This window comes from Misgurnus anguillicaudatus, chromosome 6 (genome assembly GCF_027580225.2).
Source record: "Misgurnus anguillicaudatus chromosome 6, ASM2758022v2, whole genome shotgun sequence".
Taxonomy (NCBI): Eukaryota; Metazoa; Chordata; class Actinopteri; order Cypriniformes; family Cobitidae; genus Misgurnus; species Misgurnus anguillicaudatus.
Genome location: NC_073342.2, coordinates 33,659,037 through 33,681,954, shown reverse-complemented (window position 1 = coordinate 33,681,954; position 22,918 = coordinate 33,659,037). Strand labels below are relative to the sequence as shown.

Here is a 22,918-nt window from a genome sequence, read left to right as displayed (position 1 = left end):
CTAGAGGACACTGATGTTTACATAGACATTTTACAGATTTGCTCCATGCTACTATCCACAGCAAAATCCTAAAACAAAGACATTAAAATACTCCTCGGTTCAAAGCACATCAGATTATTTATTGAAAGACAGTATATGTACAGATTTATCTTACAATATTTTTTTAAAATCTTGCTACACAAAATTCAGTTACAGGTTTGTTATTGCCTGTTAATGTTTATTAGAATGAGTTTCATTTGAAGTGAATTGAAATATGAGCGATTTAAGTGTGAACTGTGTACATGTAAAAACTTTTAAATACAGAAGTCAGGGTTCCTTTGTTGCCAGTTTCCATCTCTGCAACCATTGTTGAAAAGTCAGATCCTCTCTCTGAATTTCTGGCAGGACAAACTGACCAGGCTGCTCCCACCTGCATTCACCCAGTAAATACTGTGTTTATACTTCAATCTGAATCAAACTGACAATGTAGTTTAACAACTATTATAATACATTTTAGCTTCAAATCACTTTCAGATATTGAAATGTTACTAATGGTTGTGGCCCCATTTCAGAACACTTACCAGTGTGTGATGGCAGTCTTCACTTGTTCGGCATAAACCAGGCCTTTAGAGCACCTCAGCGTGAGCTCACGGGCACGAGGGAGCAATGTCTGCAGAATCTCTCCGTCCACCATCTTCACACGCTGCAGCAAAGCTGAAACAAATTTAAAAAAAATTCAGTGGGAGGAAATGAATCATTTGGGATCATTCAAATAGTTGAACTCAGTTGGACACCGTTTACTCAGTAGTGTTGTAATCTTTTAACAGTTTCATAATAGTTCACAATTTTTCATGGTCGATTCCAAAATTGTTTTACAATCAAATGGTCTGATTCTGAGACTAGGCATTGAGAGACTCAGATAAGACGTTTCCATGCGGAGGTGTATTTATGGAACAGGTGTGTGTTCTGAATATAGATTGGACAAAAAAAACCCTGACTGGTTGCCAATCTCTCTGGCTCAAAAACCAACCACTTCCGATTTATGGCTGGTCGATCGGTGCATCTCTAATAGTGCCCTAATATAGAAGGTAGTGTTTGTACGATACACCTCTTATCAGACTAAAGTTTCAAATTTAAAAGATGCATGTGTTATTTTGATGTACACTGACGTAAATACATTTCTCTTAACGCTGTGATAATAACATTGTGATTAATCTCAACCAGACCAAAACGTATGTCAGGGCAGGGCAGGGCTGTTTTGCTTGATTGACTACCAACAGAAAAGGGAATTGCCAGAAAAAAACAGTCTGAAAGTGAATTACTGTAAAATTCCATTTGGTGGCACAAAAATCCCACACGTCCCTTTAAATGTAGCCAGGGATCACTGGTACAAATACACATTATTACACTATAAAATACAAGAGGACTAATAGCGAGAGCTGAAAGCCTCAAACTGTGTTTTTGTGTGATAACATACTCTGCTGATCGGGAGACGGTAACTGCGCAGTTAGCGTCTGCAGGTCTCCTGTTGACTCCGAGAGAAGCTGAAGAAGTCTGCGCAGAGTTCGGATCTCCAGTTGCCGATTCACAGCCTGAGACCACAGCTCCTCTGGAGCCTAGGAGATAGAGACTCTTGAGAAACTACCATTTTGAACTAAATAATGACTACACTGTAAGAATCTCACCATGTACATGGGAAATGAGAGACTTTGGCAGAGTTTGTGCAAAGCAGGAGACTGGACCCGGTGGATGGAAAGCTGAGCTGCTGGAACCTTCTGGCCTCTGCAGATCACAGAATTCATGGAGAAATCCAAAGATACAACTACAGTACCATGCAAAAATCAGCTTCATCATGCCATCATCAGATTAGTTGTTTTTAAAATTGTATAGTAACCATATATAATAATCATTTTTAATCTATTTGTACACAGCCAGAAAATACGGAAAAATTGTATGCCATATTAAAAAAAATAATAATAATAATATAAGATAAAGTGTCTAGTATTTATGGTGACCTCCCCTTACACTTGAGCAATAGCAGAAACCTGCAGGCTCTTTTAAACCTAAATGAAATAAAAGCCTAATTTCTGTGCTTAGTGCCAAAGGAGGTCACATTAAATACTTACTATTGCCCAAAATTTTCTGAAAATTGTGGGTTGTTTTTTATATTTTGTGTACATATTTCCTGTTTGCATCTTAATAAAGATAGTAGTGCTGCTTCACGATTAGTCGCGACTAATCATTTGCAGAATAAACGTTTTTGTTTACATAATATGTGTGTGTACTGTGTATAATAATTATGTATAAATAAATACACACACACACACGTATAATTTTAAGAAAAAAATACATTTATATAATAAAAATGTATATTTATATATATAATATAAATTATACATAAATATAAACATGTATATACACATGCAAATGTTTCTTAATTATTTACATGTGTGTATTTATACATAATTATTATACACAGTACACCCACATATAATATGTAAACAAAAACTTTTATTCTGCAAATGATTAGTCGCGACTAATCGTGAGGCAGCACTAAAAGGGAGTGAAAAATAAATATGTATGAGTAGAGTTAAATTCAACTAAACATGGAAGTGGATTAAATAAGATTTTTTTTGCTGACCCTTTTATGATCCTACAGTCCAACGCATCCAATGAAACACAGCTTAGGTGCTTGGCTCCCTGTGATACAGAGTTGCGCTGTACACCGGCAGCTTTGATCACATTCTCAAACTGTGGACCAAGTTTTTCCAGCACAAACTGTTGAACCTGAAAACCATCAAACTGTATTAAAACAAAGCGTTCACTTTTACATTAGATGAAACTGGCATTATAGATCAATGTCAAATTCAAAATTTCTAAATGTAAATGTGGCCAGTGCTTATTGCAAAAATGTAGAATTATACTGAAATGAGACCTCTGCATGAACACGAGTCAATTCGGTCTTCACAGATGAGTTCCCCTTGATCAAGCTCCGAATCTGTTCTTGTCTTTTGTCCTACACACAAAATAAATCATGTTATTTGGATACACAAACATTTAGGATAACTTGCATTTTTGCGAATATGATGATGGAGGTTTCAGTAACCAGTAAATAACCAATGATGACCCACCACAAGTTGCCTAAAGTCCATGACACCTTGCCACTGTGTCTGCAGGGTCCTGATGGCTTCCTGTCCCTGTCTCGCCCGCAGCTGTAGCTGAGTACACTGATCTCTGATGTTTTCTCTAACCGCAGCCTTCTTCACTCCCTCCAGCTCTAACTCAAACACACACCTGCTCACAGACACAACAAAACTATCATTTTTGTTCACAATATTGCAAACACTTAAGCAAGTGATGTTTTTACCTGGCTATTGGGTCTGTTTCCTGTACCAGTGGCGTCTTTCTCATTAAAGTCGTGAGTTCAGACTCCAGCTGTTTGCGTCTGCAGCGAGTCTGAGCTAATTCAACATAGCTCTGCTCCACCTCCTCCCAAGCAGACTGCGTGTAAATACAAAGTGAGCAATAAGAGATAAAATAATTGTTTTTCTTTGTATTTTAAACTTTGCCTTGTAATTACCTGTAGTAGACTTTGAACGGATGCCAACTCATCCTTCTGCTCAGCTGACACATCTATTAAATGATCACTTTCATAACGAAACCTACAGTAAGCAGATGAAATAAATTACAGCGTAATATAAAAAATAGGCAGTGTAAGGTGATTTGGTACATGTTGATGTAAAAATTGACCCAAGAACTGAAACATCACGGTCCACATCCAAAGTCGTAATCTTCTCCTCAAGAGCCACCTGATACCTGGAGGTCAATGCTTGCAGAGCCGAGAGCACTTGGTTTGGAGGATAAGAACGCAGGACGTTCTAAGGAATAAAACATGATGATCTCGCTGTAATAAGTAAGAAATAATTGATGACGGCCCGTTGAATTATAAGTAAAATAATGCACACCCAAGGTTACACTGTGAATGTGCATTATTTTCAAATAACTCAAAGGACCAATGTTACCACAAACATTGCTCTGGTGCATATTTTAAGATATTTGACAAGTTAGGTGTGCGGTATACAAAAAATAATCAACACCCATGGAACATTTCTCAACCAATCAGAATAAAGCATTCAATAGCCCCATGGTATAAACAGGCATAAACACTCCTGCAAAAAGGGCTTTCACCCACCTGCGCTGCACTCATCCAGTGCTGAATCATGGCGTTTCTTTGATCAAGAGTAAATCTGAATGCAAAGACATGAATTTGTAAGTTAAAATAAAATGCAACAGCTCTAAAGCATTAACTTTTATAATGTCTGTAAAATCTGAAATCATTGCTTCTTACTCGGTCGGCTGATTTGCTTTCAATTCACTTTCTAGCAAGGACTGGAAGAAAAGAACCCTGTCGTCGCAGAGGTCTCTGATATCTCTCTGAAATGAATCAGAAATGCATTTCAGGTGTTTTACTTTGAGATGCAATAAAGCTAGTGGTTCAGTAATGCTAAATAAAGTTTTAAAGGCATAATATGCATTTTCACCACTAGAGGTCACTAAACAAGAACAACAGCCACAGCTTGATAACGTGAAACGATAGGAATAGTCTTCACCATCTCTATGTCAATAGGAATCGATCTGACAGGTCTCATGTTAACGATGTTTTAAAATTAAACTTTACTACTTCTGCATTTCGCATATGTCCACATGTGAATTACTACTACTGTGCAGAGCGATCGGCCTATGACATCAAATTATCATGACAGCGATATGAAAGCAATTCTCTTTTGATAGTTTTATATCATACACTGATCAATCTGTGCAGTGCAACATGAAAACCACAAAAACAGAAATCTAAAATGTCCTGACATGACATTACTGACAAGCAACTTTATGAAGAGGGGCATAAATTCCCTGGATTCAAACATTGTTGAAAACACCTGGGATATTTTTATGTAAAAATCTTACACATTGTGGTTTAAAGTAGAAATTAAATCAACTTGGATAGAAAACTAAAAGTCTGCTTTCAAAATATTAAATGTGCATCAGGAATAACATTTAATAAAATGGCACTTACTAAAACCTGGGGATCTGTACCAGATCCACTGTCTGCATTGTTAGATGATCCAAACACCAGGTTCATCTCTGCTTTCCTGGACAAAAGGAGTCATACAGTGTAAGCATTTATTAAGTCAAAGATATCATGTTTCCCTCACATTTTAGTCAAAGTAAACTCATCAAAAAAAATATACAAATGTAACTGTGAGGATTTTGTTGTGACTAAAAACATCCAAAAGGAAAAAAAACACACCACCTTAAAACACCCAAAACATCCAAACTATGTTATATTTTAGGATCTTCAGTGTAGTCACCCTTTTCCTAGAATTTGCAAAATCATCACTAAATTGAGTCTTGATGTCTGACTCAAGACATGCATTACAAACAATATTAAAGTAGTTGACATCTATTTCGGCCTCGAGATGCTTTTTCTTTACTATAGAGGGTATGCACGTGACATCACCTTTGGCGAAAATGACTGCGGTTACGCCCACTTGAGTGGCAAAAGACAGAGCGGCAGAATTTGTGTACAGTGTGAAATGAGCGAAAACACAGGGAAAACGCGTCTAAATGGGAAAAAGCTGCGATAGACTGTACTAACAGATTTAACAAGAATTCGGAGATATCGTTTTGCAGACTGCAAAAAAACACCGAAAGGAGAAGTAAATGACTCGTCCATGCCAACGTCCACTGACCACAGATGGGTTGACAAGTTGCTAGGGTCACCATCAAGTCCAACTAAATTTTGCCATCTTCCCACTCAACCGGGCGAGCTTTGGCGTGGTCACGTGGAAAAGTGACGTCAATGCATACCCTATTATTCAGTCAAAGTCATTGATTTCAAATATACTTTTCAGGTTTTTAATATTCTAATCATATATACATATATAGATGCTTTATGCAAATGTATGTTAACAACAGCCTGTTTACATTTTAACAGAATCACCAGCCATTGTTTTGTATATGAATTTTCCTTTCAGAAGATTTTTCTTTCTCCATTTTTGTTTGCTGCTGCATCATTTGTGACCTGTGCTGGCAAGTTGAGTCGGAATTAGCAAATTTTTAAAAAATAGTTGTTCATATTTTGACATTCTCTATTAAAACATAGAACAATGCATGATTTGTTGAAATATAACAAAATATGACAGAACTACACGTGTTTGAAGTTGAAAGAGTCAAATTACCACAAACATTTCCACATCCATACATTATATTACCACATCAATACCTTAAAATCACTGGTAAAACTACTAGATTTAGCACACACAAAGCAAAAACATCATCAATGTATGTTCAACTTTTTTTCCTTTTGTTTGATTGACATTGAGACAGACTGCTTAAAATCTAAGTGATCTAATATAATGTTACACATCAGACATGTTTACCCACCAGTTAACCAAACATTTACTTAATACATAACAGATTATAGAGCCTACCTGCGTTAATTCTTATCAAAACAGATATTTGTAAAACTGTAATTTTGTGTAGATGTCTATATATCCGGGTCGCGCACTCGCGCGTCTGTGTGCACGCGCTTCAGATATCAGTCAGTCAGCGTGAGGGGATCGCTTTTGAGTCTTGTCGCTCTTAATAACTCGTTAACATTAATCAGGTACCGAACTTTATCTCTCTTAATGACTCTTTTAACATCAAGCAAGTCCTGCAGTCTATTTTCTAAGTCATGCATAAAAGCGAAACCAAAATGAATTGAGACGCATCTTTGTATAGATTAAGCATTAGGAGGACGGTAACGTTACACCTCTCAGACGTATAAATAAAGATCATATCAGATGTCCAACGAGCATTTAGAGCATTGGATTTGGTAGACAATTTGCTTAATGTTCTTATTTCTATGAAAACCTTTTACTCATTTAGAGAGAGTCACATTTGTCTGCGTCTCTGTTCATTCAACTATGGGCTGGACCAAGGGTCAAACAGAAATTGCGCGTTGCGTTAATCTCCGTTAATAAAATTAGTGGCGTTAAAATGAATTTGCGTTAACGCGTTATTAACGCGTTAATTTTGACAGCCCTAATATATATATATATATATAAAATGTACATATATACATACATACATGCACACAAGCTCAGATGGTCATTGGTGTACGCACACACACACACACAGTCCCAAGCAAACAGTCCCACCCCCAAACACAACGTTGCCATGTCAGACCTCTCAAACAAGTTTAATGCCCTACAGGAATAAAGTATTTATACTTTAGTGATATGCACCTACAAATAGCTTACTTATAAACCCAATGAAATGTAACAGGAGAAATATTTTAAGGTAAGACGTTATAAACAAGACTACAGTTTAACCATTAGTAATCTTTAACTCTAAACAAGTTCCTGTATATCAATTAGCACTTTATCAGGTATAGTGCTCTTTTCACCAATTACATTATTTGTTACCTATGTGAAACCTCTGCAACTATATAAAAGCACAAAATATATCCTCCTTTGATTTCACTCTCACTTGGATAGATTCTCCAGTGCCTGCCGCTGTGTGCCAATAATGTGCGTGTCCTCTGAGAGCAAGTTTCTTTCCTCATTGCAGCGCTGCCTGAATGACTCCAATAGGAGATTTCTGCGTCTGCTGTCCATAAACCTCTCCCAGTTTCTGTTCATATCTTGATCTGCTCAGCAAGAGAGAAAAATAAAACAACAGCAATATTAAGGACAGACAAAACGTGTGGCTCGATTTGGATCACCATAACCGGCTTAATCTGAAAAGAGGAAAAGCAGTTTCTGTGTGACAAGTAACAGTAGAGAATAAATAGGTAAGATGGATTTGTTAAATTGGCATATATACACATTCATTAATTCATTCACGCATTTGTCAGATGTTTTATCCAAAGAACAGAGTCAAGGTACAACTGTCTATGAAATCCAGGCTTAAAATCTAATATTGAGATTAGGAGTATCAATGTTTAATTGTTTTACATTTTTTTGACATGACCTTACTCAGTCAATATATTGATATGTTAAAGATAAATTTGAAACAGTAAAATTGTTTTTATGCATTAAATAATTAAAAATGTCTCTATGGGTCTTCACAAGCGCATACAGGTAAAATGAAGTGAGGGGAGAAAGAAACAGAAAGCACATTAACCTTCATTAGCCAGTTGATCCTCTACTCTGCTGATCTTTGTGTCCAGTTGGTTAAGTTCAGTCTGAAGGGCATTAATCTCTTTCTGAAGCTCAAACTTTCTTGCATCTTTATTTTGATTCTTTAACTGGCTGAGCTGCACAACAAAGATTTACATTTTACATGAGGTGTTAACTTTAATTTAGATGATCACATAACAAATAGAAGATTACAGTTAAACTGGTCTCACCTCTTTATCTTGTAATACTCTGTACCTTAGGGTTCAGACTGTCAAGGAAAATAATGCTTTTGTATGTTTGCCCACCTTAATCCTGTAGTTCTGATAAAAAATATAAATTCACCAACTTTGATTGGGTCTCCAGCGAATCTCCAGTTTTGGACCTAACTTAAATGTGTCATAGATGTATAAGAATTGAATACTGGGAGAAAATATAAAAGGATACCACTGAAGATTTCCCCTTATAACCCGAACATTTCTGTAGGAAAGATTTAAAAAGTACACAAACAGACTCGGTTAAAAACTGAAAACAGCGCATGAAAGTTAAAATGTTCAGCACTGGAAATAATTATGACTGCGAATGTGGAGGATCTCACCTTTCTTTGTAAACATGCTGCGTGATGTATTTCCAAATAGAGGCACCGGGACCAACGCATAATCTAAATAAAAAAGCAGATATATAACCATGAAAACTAAAATATCTAAACCGTTTGATAAAGAATGACTTCAACAAACTTACGTCTTTATATAACCATCATCCGGGAGCCGGACTGCTGGCAATTCAAGTTCCTCAACAGCCCAACGTTTCAGCTCTCGACTGAGGCTGCCCATCTTGTAAACCTTTTGATTTTAATAGCAGCTTGCTGTTTCCAAATCTCACAGATGTGTCACAACTACTACACAACAACACTGCATAAACGATGCAGTCAAAAATAAGCGGGAGAACTTCTTCGCCTACGTTTGATGTCTGGTAGTTAATGCTGATGCTGCCCCACAGTGGTCGATAAGGGAATATCAGCACATTTACTTGTCAACTTTTCACATAAATTTTTGCATTTCTCATATCAGCTCTAGAAATAAAAACATTCGTTTCAAATGTATTATATCCTGAGCAACATACTTTCCTGAAAGAGCAACCGATCCTCAACAGACTGAACTTTTTAAAGTTGGGCATGACGACTCTATCAGACATAATAGATTGCAATCTGTTACAGTGATACTTGATCTGTTTAAAAGCGACTTCATTAGGGTAGAAAAGTGTCACCTTTAATAAATGGACTATTCCGGTGTTGTGTCGAAGTCTTTTTATGGCGTTTTTATCACGTTATAGGTTTTATTATTTATATATTTAAAGTTTTAATGGCTACTGAGATGTATATGTGTGCATTTCTGTAATGTATCTGTATTGTTCTTAATGGTAAGTCAATTATTTGTCTTTGTGAAATAAAAAGCTGAGTTATTTTCAACCCAACGTTGGGTAAAAATGAACACAGAATTTTTCTATATTTTACCAAACAATGGGTTAAAACAACCCAGTAGTTTGGGGTGAAACAACACAGCATAGGTTAAATCAAAATTTGGTTTTGTCCTTTTTTGACCATGCTGGGTTTAAAATAACCCAACACTACTTAGAGCGTATACTGAATTAGCCAGAAAATGCAACACCAACATGACATAAGTAGGCTATACCTTCTTGTTTACTGAAATTGTTAAACTGTGTAACAAAATGTGTATTTGTGGAGGCCCATAAGTGTGGGGACTGTCAAAATGCTTGTACTTTAGTTTGACCGACCCATGCATTGAGCCAATATGTGAGCCCTGCTATTTTTCTAATAAGAGGCTGTATAAATGTGTTACATTATAAATGCTAGTGTTCACAACCCATTTCAGGAATGAAAGTATATTTTAATTTTATTTTGATTACTAAATTAGTATTACCTAAAACTTTCTGCATTAACCGAAATAGTGTAATATAGAATTAAATGTAATCTGATGCTTAGTTAACCTACTCTAAAAACAAACGGTGCTATATAGCACCAAAAGTGGTTCTTTGCTCGTAATCATAGAAGAACCGTTTTTAGTGCCATATAGCACCGGTGAAGCACCAGTGAAGCACCTGTGTTGAACCAAAAAGGGGCCATATAGCACCACATATGGTTCTACATAGCACTATGGTTCTACACAGGTGCTTCACTGGTGCTTCACCGGTGCTATATGGCACTAAAAACGGTTCTTCTATGATTACGAGCAAAGAACCACTTTTGGTGCTATATAGCACCGTTTGTTTTTAGAGTGTATACTGAATGATGTCTTTGTAAAGACATGCAGGGACACATTGAATAGGCGGTTCCGCCATATAAACCTGCCACAGTTTTGAGAAGTGCCAGTTGGATGATAAAGCACTGAAGGATTCTTATCACAGCGTCGTTCAGTTTCGTTTCAGATGTATCCTGCCGGCATCTTTTTCCATTTGTTTGGATTTGTCATGGTGAAGTTTATTACCTGCTACAGTGATGGAACTTTATTAGATACAGAATGTCAAGGAATGAACGTCAATCATGGTGCAGCAGCACAAACAACTGAATCCCCGTTCACTGTCACACCAGAGCAGAGGACCTTCATTGATTCAGAAGTGGGACACGACTTTGACGGTAACATTTAACTTTCTTTTGTTTCTTTCTTTCAGAGTTTTTTGGGGGGTTTTAATGGCTTAATCCTAAAATGTTATGTCTAGTCATCCCCAGTCTAGACATAAACAGAAAGAGCAGATAACAATCTGAACAAAACTGTATCTAAAGAGAAAATACAGAGTAACTGAGAGGACCATTAACATAACAGACAAATTAGATGAAAGTAGCCTATTACTGAATAATGAAATGTTAGACTATTCATTTACATATAGAACATATACAAACACAGCTATTAAGGTGGCTCTTTGGTCTACCAATTCTAAAATCTGTTATTGTTGCTCTCTTTTACCACAGTGACGCTTTCAGGTACGGCAGGCAATACATTTATGGGTTTTATGTTGGAGGCTCGTAAGTGTGAGACCTGTCCACCTGCCGGTACTTTTGGTTTGACTGACCCAAGCAAAACAGTCCTCCTGACATGTGATGGCCAAAATGTGAGTCCTGACACTTTTTAACAGACATTATGAGTGTGTTCAATTTCAGTTTACTTTATAATATAATGCATTTTAAAATAAAACAAGAAAGTCAACAAAAAAATGTAGTACAGAAACATTAAGTAAACAGGGTTAATGGCTACAACTCTCAACACTTTAGAATAAGGTTCCAAGAACTAACAATAGTAAATGCATTAGCTAACAAGAAATAACAGCCACTGACAATAGCAAATGCATTAGCTACCATGAAATAACAATGACCAATACATGTTTTCCAGTTTACTTTTTAATGGTAATCTTACAGGGCAGAGCTGTTAGTCACGCTGATAACTTGGACAAAAACAACATTGCAGTAAAATGGAGATGCCCTGAGGCTGGAACTTTCTTTTTCAGGTACTTTTTCTATTAAAAAATAATTAAACTGATTATTAGATTAAAGGCGGAGTCCATGATGTTTGAAAGCCAATGTTGATATTTGAAATCACCTAAACAAACACGCCCCTACCCCAATAGAATCTGGACCTTCTGTTGATAGACCCGCCCCACACATACGCAATCCGGCATTTTATTTTATTTGATTGGCTATAAGTGTGTTTTGGTAGACGGCCCGTCTAATTTTCCAAAGCGTTTTTCAAACATCGTGGACTCCGCCTTTAATGCAAATTATAAAAAATATACAAATAATGCAGCACACAATTTCACAAGAATTCACACTCAAAATAAAAGTTTAGGGAGAGAGAGAGCTTGTGACCATTGTGACTATTTAGACAAAAGCTCCAGTCCAGACAGCAGACGACTCTGGGCCGGATCCGCACCGGAGTCTTCTGCTGTTCTGGGAGGGCTGTATGTTAACTTCATTTGCACAAAGCACTAGCAGTGCGAGGGCTGAATGTTTTGTAGTGCACGGACACAAGCCAATTTCAATTGCTCTAATCATAACCCCTAACACGCCTAATTACAATGATGGTTATAATTTATTTTTTATAATACTGTTTTTGTCAATGCGGTATATTGTGACACCCCTAAATAAAACACAATAACCTACACCTTCAACTTCCTTTTAGAGCTGCAATCACAAAGACTTACGATGTGTTTTGGCTGAGAAAGTCAATAATACTTACTACAGCTGCACCCAGAACAACACCAGCTGCTAAAAACATCACTATCAAGAGCACTGCAATCCCCACTGCAACTACCACTAAAGTCATCACTACAGGTACCACTCCACCTATACTGCAGTAAATGCATTCACATCATATTAGCAGTAGTGCATCAAGAGCATGCACAGCAGGGACTGCATGAAATTCAGGTAATGTGTGTAGTAATGAATGCAACATTGGCTATGTTTATATCCACCCATTTCCGTCAATCCGTCTGCAAACAAACGTACTGTGAAAACAACTTCTGTTATTTAATAAAGCAGTGGCAGGCATCTGCAACAGCCAGAACTACACAAAACAACACTTTGGTATACAAGAAACTGACCTTGAACTGAAATAGGGGAGACCGGGTATAGTTGTAACATGGGGAGAGTTGTAACACTACCAATTCCATGAATCAGGGATAAGATAGGAGTCATGTGACAGTTTCAGACTTCCTTTATGATCCTACATGGAGGTGTTGCCGTCTGTGTTTCCATCTCTCCTAAAGCTATAGCAGAAAATCTAATTAAGAGTTAAGAAAGTAAAAAAAATAGCAAGATAATATTTGGTTTAGTACTTCTGTTGTAGATAATGAAGTCAAACTTCATTTCTCTAGTAAACAATGGTGTATCAACTTCCTGCTAATTTCAAAGCACCATGCTAATACAGCTTGCTAAACAGTGGGTGACAGTGATGGGGTAGGTTGTAACACGTGTTTGGAAAACATTCCCTTATATAGAAATAAGAAAATTTTTGTGATTTAACACACTCATGGTGTGAAAAGCCAAAACAAGAAGGTAAAAAAAACTGCTGGGAAAATGGTGAAGGTTGACAACTTCTCTTCACACATGTCGTCTGCATGGAACTAAATTCAAGACAATTAATGCACAAACACACACAATATGAACACTCCACATATTCACACATATTTTATTGTTGCAGCTATTCATTTAAAATAAAACTGTTTTTGTGGCATCACTTGGAGTACTTTTGTTTTTGTGCATTTTGTCTACCTGTTACAACTTACCCCAGTATGTGTTACAACCAACCGCAGTAGTGGGGTAGATTATAACAAAGGACCACCTTGTATTTGTCATCATCTCAAAAAGTCTGTGATATAGTTGGAGAAATCTAAAGGACAAGTTCTGTATTTTACACTTAAAGCCTTGTTTTCAGATTGTTTCAGAGAATTTTCGGGGGTTTGTTCCATCACCTCCCACCTCTAGAATGGGTATATAGGTGCACTGGAACAATCCTTCCTAAAATGCATTAAACTTTGGTTTACAAAGATGTGAAACTCACCGAGTGGTCAGGGGTGTTCACTAATATGCTCACACAAAAATCGCTGCAAAAGACGCATTCCAACAGGTTTTATCGTAGTTTTTGTCCAACTCCATTGTATGTCCTTGTATTAGATGTGCTGTGAGGTACGGTATTACTCCGCGCCGTAAACTTTGTTTGTATTCTTGCAATTGGCAAAGGCGGATTATCGCCACCAACTGGGCTGGAGTGTCCATTATTCAAGCTCTCAACGTAAGAATGTACAGGTGTGAGGCGTTTGGAAAAATAGGTCCACAAGTTTTCAACGAATGGTAAAACACCTGTTGGAAATCATCTTTTGCAGCGATTTTTGTGTGAGGATATCAGTGAACACCCCTGACCACTTGGTGAGTTTCACGTCTTTGTAAACAAAAGTTTAATGCATTTTAGGAAGACAGCATGATATGTTCAAATTTCAGTCAAAACCGTTTTATTTCATCATAAACAATCTGAAAACAGGGCTTTAAGTGTCCTTTAAATTGTTGTCATTTGTAGTAGACAAATGTGGGTACATTGCCTAAAAGTTTTTAGACGTGCAGCAAAAAAAAGGTAGTTTTAGGTGCTGAAGAAAAAGTGTAACAATCATACCCGGTCTCCTACTCTAAAATACCACATGTGTTCTTGCATTTCTGTTTACAGTAACATGGATTTAAATAGGTATGCCCCTAGTGTGAGGTATACCCTAGAGGTGTGTCCCTTAGGCCTTAACACACACACACACACAAAGACACTTAAGCCTGAATCCATCAGGACTTCTTGCCAACTTGCTTTTTGTAGGTTGTGGTCCACAATACAATATCAAGTGTGTTCAACTTCGTGCGGCACTGCTCAGACCGATTCAAAAGCTGTTCTGCTGAGTGGCTCCCACAATGCTTTGATGTCACAAACTGATTGGTCTATGCAGCGCTGAACAAAACCGAACACACTGAATGTCTCCATTATTTACAGCTTGCTGCGATGTTGTCATCACATTATGCATGCAACTGTTACAGAGATTAGGGGTGATTGCCACAACAAAATAAACATTGTAACAAGCAATTTTTTGGATAATGACTGTAATATATTGTTACTTTTTTGGTAAATAATTAAATTACTGGTTACTGTAAAAAGTAATATTATTACTGTAAAGTGTTACTGCTCAACACTGGTACCATAACCTTATCTTATTATCTTTGTTTTAAAGTAAATCACACAACAACTGCACCTAGAACAACAGCAACCACTAAAAACATCTCCACAAGCTCCACTAAAGTCATCACTACAGTTACAGCACCCAGAACAACACTAACCACTAAAAACATCTCTGCAAACACCACTAAAGTCTTCCCTACAGTTACAGCACCCAGAACAACACTAACCACTAAAAACATCTCTGCAAACACCACTACAGTTATTACTACAGGTACTCACAACTGCAGAAACAATATTTATTGTTACAGTTTCTTTAATATTGTTAATAAGTTCTTTGCATTTAAAATTGATTCCTTTCTGAACTAATTTTCTTATTTCTACTTCCTTATTTTTATATATCAGTTTCATATTCATAATACTTTTTGTGTTGTGTAGTTAAAATCACATTTTGTAACCTTTACAATTAAACATAACCCTCCATGTAATTTTAGTCCATTAACATATTAAAAAATAATCTTTGCACACAACAAGACATCTGCAATGATTTGTGAAATTATTTGGATTTAACTTTTTATTTTATTTGCCTGTAGTCACACCAACACCACCACCTACATGTTTGAAATATGTGGTATGTATTATACTGTATATTATTCATATAACTGTATATTTTTAAATTTATAATAACAAATGATTTTAGCCCCTAAATAATTATCTGAGTTATTTATATCTTCAATGCTAAATAATTTTCTGCCAGTGACTGCCATGCACGGTTTAACTTTTTGTTTGTATTTGCACATTTATGTCTGTCTGTACACATTACAGATATGTGTTTTAGCACTGTTACTTCTAAGTCGCCTCTGTTTTCTTGGTGGATCTTCTTTCCTGGTGATCATCAGACCTGTTTTCAAACTGGTATGTGTCTGAAGACACTGTAAAAAATTTTTTTTATATAAGCATTTGTGGCATTAGTATGAGTCACATGAAATCTATGTTTACAACTGACACAATCTCATACTTTACAGGCTTCTACAGAATATTGAATTAATCCAAATTTCATCAGAAATACTTTGAGTAATGTTTTCTCTGTTCGCAGGTCATCATTACTGGGTCTTTCTTTGAACTAGCATTCAAATTTATTGCTGTCGTCCTCGTAGTAATAAGAGCCAAAACAGTAAGAATGATACATTTCTTCCAAACTGCATTTGTGACCCTGGACCACAAAACCATTTATAAGGATACATTATTTGAAATTGAGATATGCATGAATGCTGAATAAATAAGCTTCACATTGATGGATGGACAATATCTGACCAAGATACAATTATTTAAAAATCTGGAATCACCTTAAAAGTTGTCCAAATGAAGTCCAAATTTTATTATACACTAACAAAAATAAAGTTTTGATATATTTACGGTAAGAAATTTACAAAATATCTTTATGTTATCCTTATGATTTTTGGCATAAAAGAAAACATTTTGACCCACACAGTGTGTTTTTGGCTTTTGCAACAAATATATTCATATGACTTAAGGTTTGTTGTCCAGGGTCACATTTATGCTACTATGATGTCTGATTTCAATAGTCAAGTAAAAACTAGCAGCCATATAATTCTGTCTCTTGTTATGGTCGTCTCATCTTTTTTGTTTTGTATTTAAAGTGGTCACTAATTTTCTCCTTTCTGTGCATATTTGTTATTATGCAAGTGTGACGGTTTGGAGATTACATTTACTGCTTTGACGGTGACTGCCATGGTATTAAGCCTGCTGCACACCATCACCATTTCTATTTACCGTGAGCCAAGCCAAACTAAACTGTAAGTGTTATCTTTAAATATTGCACAACTTTTTGCATGTTAAGCAGGTTATAAAAATATTTTTTCATTTAACTATCTATAAACTTTATTTACAGAAGGAAGTGTTGGCTTTGTGCTGTCATGGTGGTTGATCTGTTAAATACTTCCATTACATGTAAGGTTCTGTTTTTCACCGTCCATACACTGTAAAAAATTAGCTGTAATTATGCAGCTGGTTGCCAGTAACTTACTGTAGAAGATAAAGACTGAAAAACTTTCATGTTTATTTAACTTTGAAAAAACTGTTTCCAGTAAATAACATAAATGTAAAATCTACAGTAAGATACTGGCAGTTGGTTGCCAGTAATACCCAGTGATACTATAATTTCTACAGAATTTTTTTACAGTGTAACTTATCTATTCATATTTATGTTCCTTAAAATAAAGATGTTTTGTTGATGATAAGAACTTAACACAGTTTTTTATAAAATATTTCTTTTGTGCACAAAGGAGATAATGTCACCGTCCATACACTGTAAAAAATTAGCTGTAATTATGCAGCTGGTTGCCAGTAACTTACTGTAGAAGATAAAGACTGAAAATCTTTCATGTTCATTTAACTTTGAACGAGCTGTTGCCAGTAAATAACAAATGTAAAATCTACAGTAAGTTACTGGCAGCTAGTTGCCAGTAATACAGTAATGCTGTAATTTCTACAGATTTTTTTACAGTGTACGTAATTGTCTTATGTACATGTCTTACCATATCACTTCTGATACTATTTGTTGTCTTTTTTTCTCTTTAGCCGCTGCAATATTTGTTGGACTGTGGTGTTTTCAAGGGCGCTGGCTGACAATATTAATGGGTGTTTATGTTATTTGGGAGATCTTGTTTTACCTGACCTCATTTAGCTGTGACCAACTGGAAAAATGCCAGATAAAAAGAAACCTAAGAGGTAAAAACCTTGACTGTCTTATATTCCACAAACTTTACATTGTAGACTTTATATATTTGATATGAATCACATCCAGGATTATTTGTCAGTAGCATGAATTTATTATATTTTAATTTTTTTTCATGTCATATTTTGCTTTGAATTTTGAACTTGCTTTAACCTTTTTTGTTTGTATTTTTACAGGACTTCAGAATCAGGGAAGGAAGGTAAGTGAACTTTACATGCGTCATATTTTTATGCATTTACAAAGCAATTTCAGTTCCAGTTTACAAAATGCTTAATACTTTCCTGCTTAATGCAAAATTAGTTCACCTTAAAGTTTTTTTTTCTTTTATAGAATTCTAACTATAACACATTGTCACACATTACTTTACATGTGTTTGATTACAGATATGCCGGTGGATCATTTTCTTTGTCTATTCTCTTCTTAATATTTTCTTTACAATTGCACTTATAATAGGAGTCTGTCTGACCAGAATGGTGAAGTGTCTTTAGAATTTGGTTGTGTGTTAGATTTAAAAGTCAGCTTCCTATTTGTTATCGCACAATTTGTTATCTATTGCCTTTTGAAACATATTGACTGATATATTCCACAATTTTATTTATTCGTCTTTAGGTTTCTTAGCTGTTACATAAAAATGATGCAGTTGTTGAACGCTCTTTGAAACTGTAGATACAGTACATACCTGTTTTTCATGACTCCCTTATCACTGAATTCACAGGTATTGTTTACAATGCAATGTCAGCGCTTGTGAACAACAGTGAATGTCTGACTCATTTCAAATGTCTTGAATGGCTTACATAAGTGAAGTGAAGAGAAGTGAAGCATGCTAAGCCATACTTGGAATTTAACCAAGTCAAACAAAACCAAACAAATGAAGCCAAATAAACTTTTCACCTGTCGAATTGCCTAGCTTAGATTTAAAGAGTTAAACCTAAAAAAATAAATGCAAAACTTTAAGCATTAATGCATCTGAATGAAATGCTATACTTTTTAAACTAATTTAGGGCTTAACATTTTTCTTTTAGATTCAAAAGTATTACTGGGAACCATGCACAACCATATTGACATAAATAATCTAAAACTTTTAATAAATAATGAATGCTTAACAAACTTATGTCTTTATTTAACCATCATCTGGGAGCCTGACTGCTGGCAATTCAAGTTCCAACAGCCCAATATTTCAACTCTTTCACACTTTTCACCTATAGGTGTCTCCTTGGTTTTGTCCACATTTGAAACAAATTTTTTTTAAACAAAGATGTATATGCATTCATCAGGGTTTTTATTCACCGGCCTCACAATATCTCATAAGAGGGGCCACATACACCTGAAAGCTACAAGACTTTTAGCTGAAAAATCAGGTACGAATCTCTGTACCTGTCTCCTACTCAGTTATTGAAACAGCCATTGTTTGAAGATTGTTGTCAAATCATAAAAATTCCACTCAAAATGACTGACAGAACCAAAAAGCCAAAATACATATTTACCGGCTTGACAGATATAAAAACAAGGGTCATAAATCAAAGGTCATAAATATATCAAAGCAATGCAAATTAGATCCTTGAGAACAAATCCACTTGTTAAGTCATGACGTGGAATATTGTTTGCGGGTCTAAGCCTCCACTCATTTCAGTAAAGGATATTATTTAAACAACTATTTATTTATATCACACATTTAAGAGAAAACGTATACACTCAGTGTACACAGCAGTCTCCAGGCTCACAGATTCACTGACAGTAATATATTAACAATTCGTTTGAAAAAATCCATGCCGTGAGTCCATGTCTGGTCATCTCAGATTTTGTTATGAAAAGAAAAATTTAAATGAGGGTTTTTTGAAGTTTTGCATTATGATACGAGAGTATATTGGCGTATGTTTTCAGTTATTTCCCTACGGCGTTTGAGATCTGTTAGACCCGGAAGCTGAAATGTAAATATTGGCTGCAACATGCAAGAGGATTTAAATATAAATCTATTTATTTAGCAGATGCTTTTGTACAAAGTATACAATAGTAAAGGTATACAATTTTTCAACATGTGTTTCTTGATTTCAAACCTACCTTTTACGCTGCTAAAGCAATGCTTTACCACTGAGCTATACAGCACATTACTGTAAACACCATTAACCCCATATTAACGACATACACTGTAAAAAGTGAAAAGTTAAATTAACTTGCTTAAAAAATACTTTAAATGGTAACACCTAAAACAATTTTTTCAAAATCTTAATCTGAATCTAAAGTGTTTTTGATTAACATATAAGTTGAAAAAGAGTAATTTTTTAAGTTGATTAAACTTTTCACTTTCTACAGTGTAGCACAAGATCATTGTTTGTGTACGAAAATGTATTGTTATTTCTGATGTTATGCAATGTATATTTTTTGATAAGCGATATAGGGATTTATAAAAATGTGTTTGCTGCATGCTGTTGTAATGACATATGTAAAGTATGGAAATAAAGCTTTAAGAACATGCCATCAGTGCTATTTCTTTGAGTAAGTTGTAAACTGTGTTTTTTAACTATCAACATCTATTTTAGACTTAAATGTTAGTTTAACCGCAGTTCAAAGCATTATCTTTAATAAAAAGATTGTTTTACTTTACAAACAAATACAACATTGTATAACAGCATCATTACTACACTACACTACATATTACTGTACAAGGTTAAATAAGTTGTATGTGCATACAATAGCCTACTTAAAGCATACATCTTTATTTAGATTTCAGAATGACCTCAAAACTATTATTTCACTAAAAAGTCCCAGAAAACTGGGTGATAAGTTTCTATACTCTTGAATGTTTCTGCATATTCATGATCTCTTTAGATTCCAACTACTCTTGTCACAATACCAAAGTTATGACTTAAAATAAATGATAAAGTAAAACAACTGAAAGGTTTCAGTTTTGGTTTTAAAACATTTTTCACTCTCATGTTACAAACCTGTTTAAATTTCTTGAGCCATGAGGCACCAAAATGCGAGACGCAAGTGTGTTTTGCTAGTTTTAACCCGGCGCAAATATCATTTCCACGTTTAGCACCACATTGTTTAAATAGCAAATGCATTTGTGCCCAATTTTGCGCCCATGGGCATTCTGGTCTAAAAACGAGGTATGTTCAGGCGTATTGTTGTTGTGTTGCGTTTTTGAGGTAACTAACTTTGCCAATGACCAACTAAAACCTGGCATAAAGTTTAAAGTCAATGGTGCAATGTTGTTTTTGTTATTTAATGAGATAGTTAGTAATATGCGCCTATAAATTGGACGACAACGCGTGTTTGCTTATCACACACATGGATGTGCAGATGTTTGTTACAAATAAGGTATTTTTAGAGTACAAACCTTTTCTTGCATATTTGTAAATTATTTTTTGAGATGACACTGATCATGTAGGCTATCCATTAACAGTAATTAAAAGCCTGCTATTTTAAGTATTTTTACTTCCATGACTGAAAGAAAACGACTTTAAAAAGGTTTTAATACAAAAACAAAAAAACTTTTTCAATACAAATGAAAACAACAAGTTTTAAACATCAATCTTTAAGTAAGTGTCTTCTTCCTCTGTTTAGTTTTTTTTTTAGTTTACAAATTTTGCCATCTAAATAGGGAATCGGCATATTGTGCGAGCGCAACTGGCTATTAAAGGGGATGAGAGCTGAGACTCTCATTGGTTTATTGCACGTTACGCCCAAAACATTTATTACCCATTACGAGATTAGGAACAACCCTTTTAGACTGTGTGCTTGGTGCACAAACCATTTTCCTGTTTTTAATGTTATGTGTTCAGTTACAATAATAATATGATGTTTAGCTGTTATAATGTATTTATTACATTCATGGGATAAATGAGCGCCGGTCACTTTAAGAGGTTCAAAACGGAAGTGACGTTGGGTGTTGTCATTGAGTTCAGTGATTTGAAGCAAGCTGACAACAACAATAAAGTTAAACTACAGTACGAGTCGTCTTTACAGACATAACATTTAAATTAGCAAAAGTTGATTCGGACACGCCTGTTTAGACTGTGTGCTTTAGACAAATGCACTTATATCATTAAAATAGGGCCCAAGGTCTGGTCTTTGGCTATTTAAAAGAGCTGCTCTAAGAAACAGATCATCAGATTTAATCAAAGCAGAGCTCAACATTATTATTCATCGCCCTTGATAGTAGACCATTGATTCTAAATGCAAAAACTAGGGTTGTAAATGGACATGTAAAACTGTCTCTTGCACTTTTTTGCATCTGATCTGGTTTTGCATCTGTTTACAATGTAACATGGTACTTTCAGCAGTTAGAAGATTCAATACATAGTGTGGTGCAATGATATGTTAAGCAGGTGATCAATGTCACTAGCTGTGATTTATTTCTGCTGGCAGCCACTGTAATCTTATCAAGTTTTGCTCATGACAAATGTTTGGAATGCTTACATACATTTTTTCACAGTATCTTTTCATATTTTAATCAAACAGCCACCATCCACACAGTTTACCACTCCTTCTCTGTTTTTAAAGAACTTAATCTGATGATCTAAATCTACTTTTTATCAGTCAGACTGAAATAATCTATTCTCAACATCTTATTGTCATTAAATCCATTCTGCAGATGAGTGTGGTCATTATTTCCTGCACTGAGGCTAAAAAACCAAATATTATCAAAGGATAACTCGAATTCCATAAAATAACTTCAAAATCAATGAATAGGACACTCATAGACATATTTTCATAAAGTTTTTCATTCCCAAATACCTGTCCTGTTCCCTTACACCTGCTGTTGTTTAAAGACATATAAAATAACAACAAACAACATCAATTTGAACTCAACATGAACTCTTACTTCTATTGTCATGATATATGCACACTTATAAAATAAACAAAGTATCTATAAAATGACAACAATAAGATATCTAGAGAAGGTCTTCAAAGATTTTGTTTTCAGGTGAGGGACCCCTTAATGGATAGATGGGAGGAGCTTGGACTCCAAGTAAATGTATTAAATTAGATTTCTTTTATTTCATTTATTTTTGGGCTATGGTAAAACATCTCTTAAATTTTTTTGTCTGGTTTTAGCCTAGACATCTTTGTTGTCTTTCGTAGGTAATAAAATAGTATTTAAAAAAATGACTTCAGTCTGCCACAATCCGAATAGTGTAAAATGGGATTAGATGTAATCAGATGCTTTCATTCCTCTAGTTAACCTGTTCTGAAAGATATCTTTGTAAATCCGTGCAGTGACAGATTTAATAGGCGGGTCTAGTCTATAAATCTGAAACAGTTGTGAGATGTGTCAGTTAGATGACATACACATCACA

At 35.3% G+C, this 22,918-nt stretch overlaps 2 protein-coding genes across 5 annotated transcripts; one reads left to right on the top strand and one right to left on the bottom strand.

Moving 5' to 3' along the window:
* Positions 1 to 93: 93 nt before the first annotated feature.
* Positions 94 to 9,108, bottom strand: LOC129414411 (HAUS augmin-like complex subunit 5). Its single transcript, XM_055168464.2, has 19 exons — positions 8,883 to 9,108; positions 8,740 to 8,802; positions 8,589 to 8,621; positions 8,375 to 8,399; positions 8,149 to 8,281; positions 7,513 to 7,672; positions 5,054 to 5,129; positions 4,328 to 4,413; positions 4,172 to 4,226; positions 3,730 to 3,857; positions 3,560 to 3,641; positions 3,347 to 3,480; positions 3,111 to 3,273; positions 2,915 to 2,995; positions 2,621 to 2,766; positions 1,665 to 1,761; positions 1,457 to 1,595; positions 561 to 693; positions 94 to 409 (listed from the first exon to the last, which is right to left on the bottom strand). Exons 1-19 carry the CDS (start codon positions 8,972 to 8,974, stop codon positions 307 to 309), a joined length of 1,929 nt encoding a protein of 642 aa, XP_055024439.2. The 5' UTR covers positions 8,975 to 9,108; the 3' UTR covers positions 94 to 306.
* LOC129414412 (uncharacterized) lies at positions 7,668 to 19,837 on the top strand. 4 transcript variants are annotated; one of them, XM_073869082.1, is made up of 14 exons: positions 7,668 to 7,816; positions 10,655 to 10,794; positions 11,128 to 11,267; positions 11,572 to 11,660; positions 12,332 to 12,483; positions 14,913 to 15,131; positions 15,451 to 15,488; positions 15,683 to 15,772; positions 15,954 to 16,031; positions 16,565 to 16,674; positions 16,770 to 16,828; positions 17,459 to 17,608; positions 17,792 to 17,814; positions 17,999 to 19,837. In XM_073869082.1, the coding sequence occupies exons 2-14, from the start codon at positions 10,689 to 10,691 to the stop codon at positions 18,101 to 18,103; spliced, it is 1,359 nt and encodes a 452-aa protein (XP_073725183.1). In that variant the 5' UTR covers positions 7,668 to 7,816; positions 10,655 to 10,688; the 3' UTR covers positions 18,104 to 19,837. The 4 variants fall into 4 exon arrangements, with proteins under 4 accessions (XP_073725183.1, XP_073725182.1, XP_073725181.1 ...); XM_073869081.1 differs by having other exon boundaries at positions 10,576 to 10,794; positions 14,994 to 15,131; XM_073869080.1 differs by having other exon boundaries at positions 10,576 to 10,794.
* The last annotated feature ends 3,081 nt before the right edge of the window (positions 19,838 to 22,918 follow it).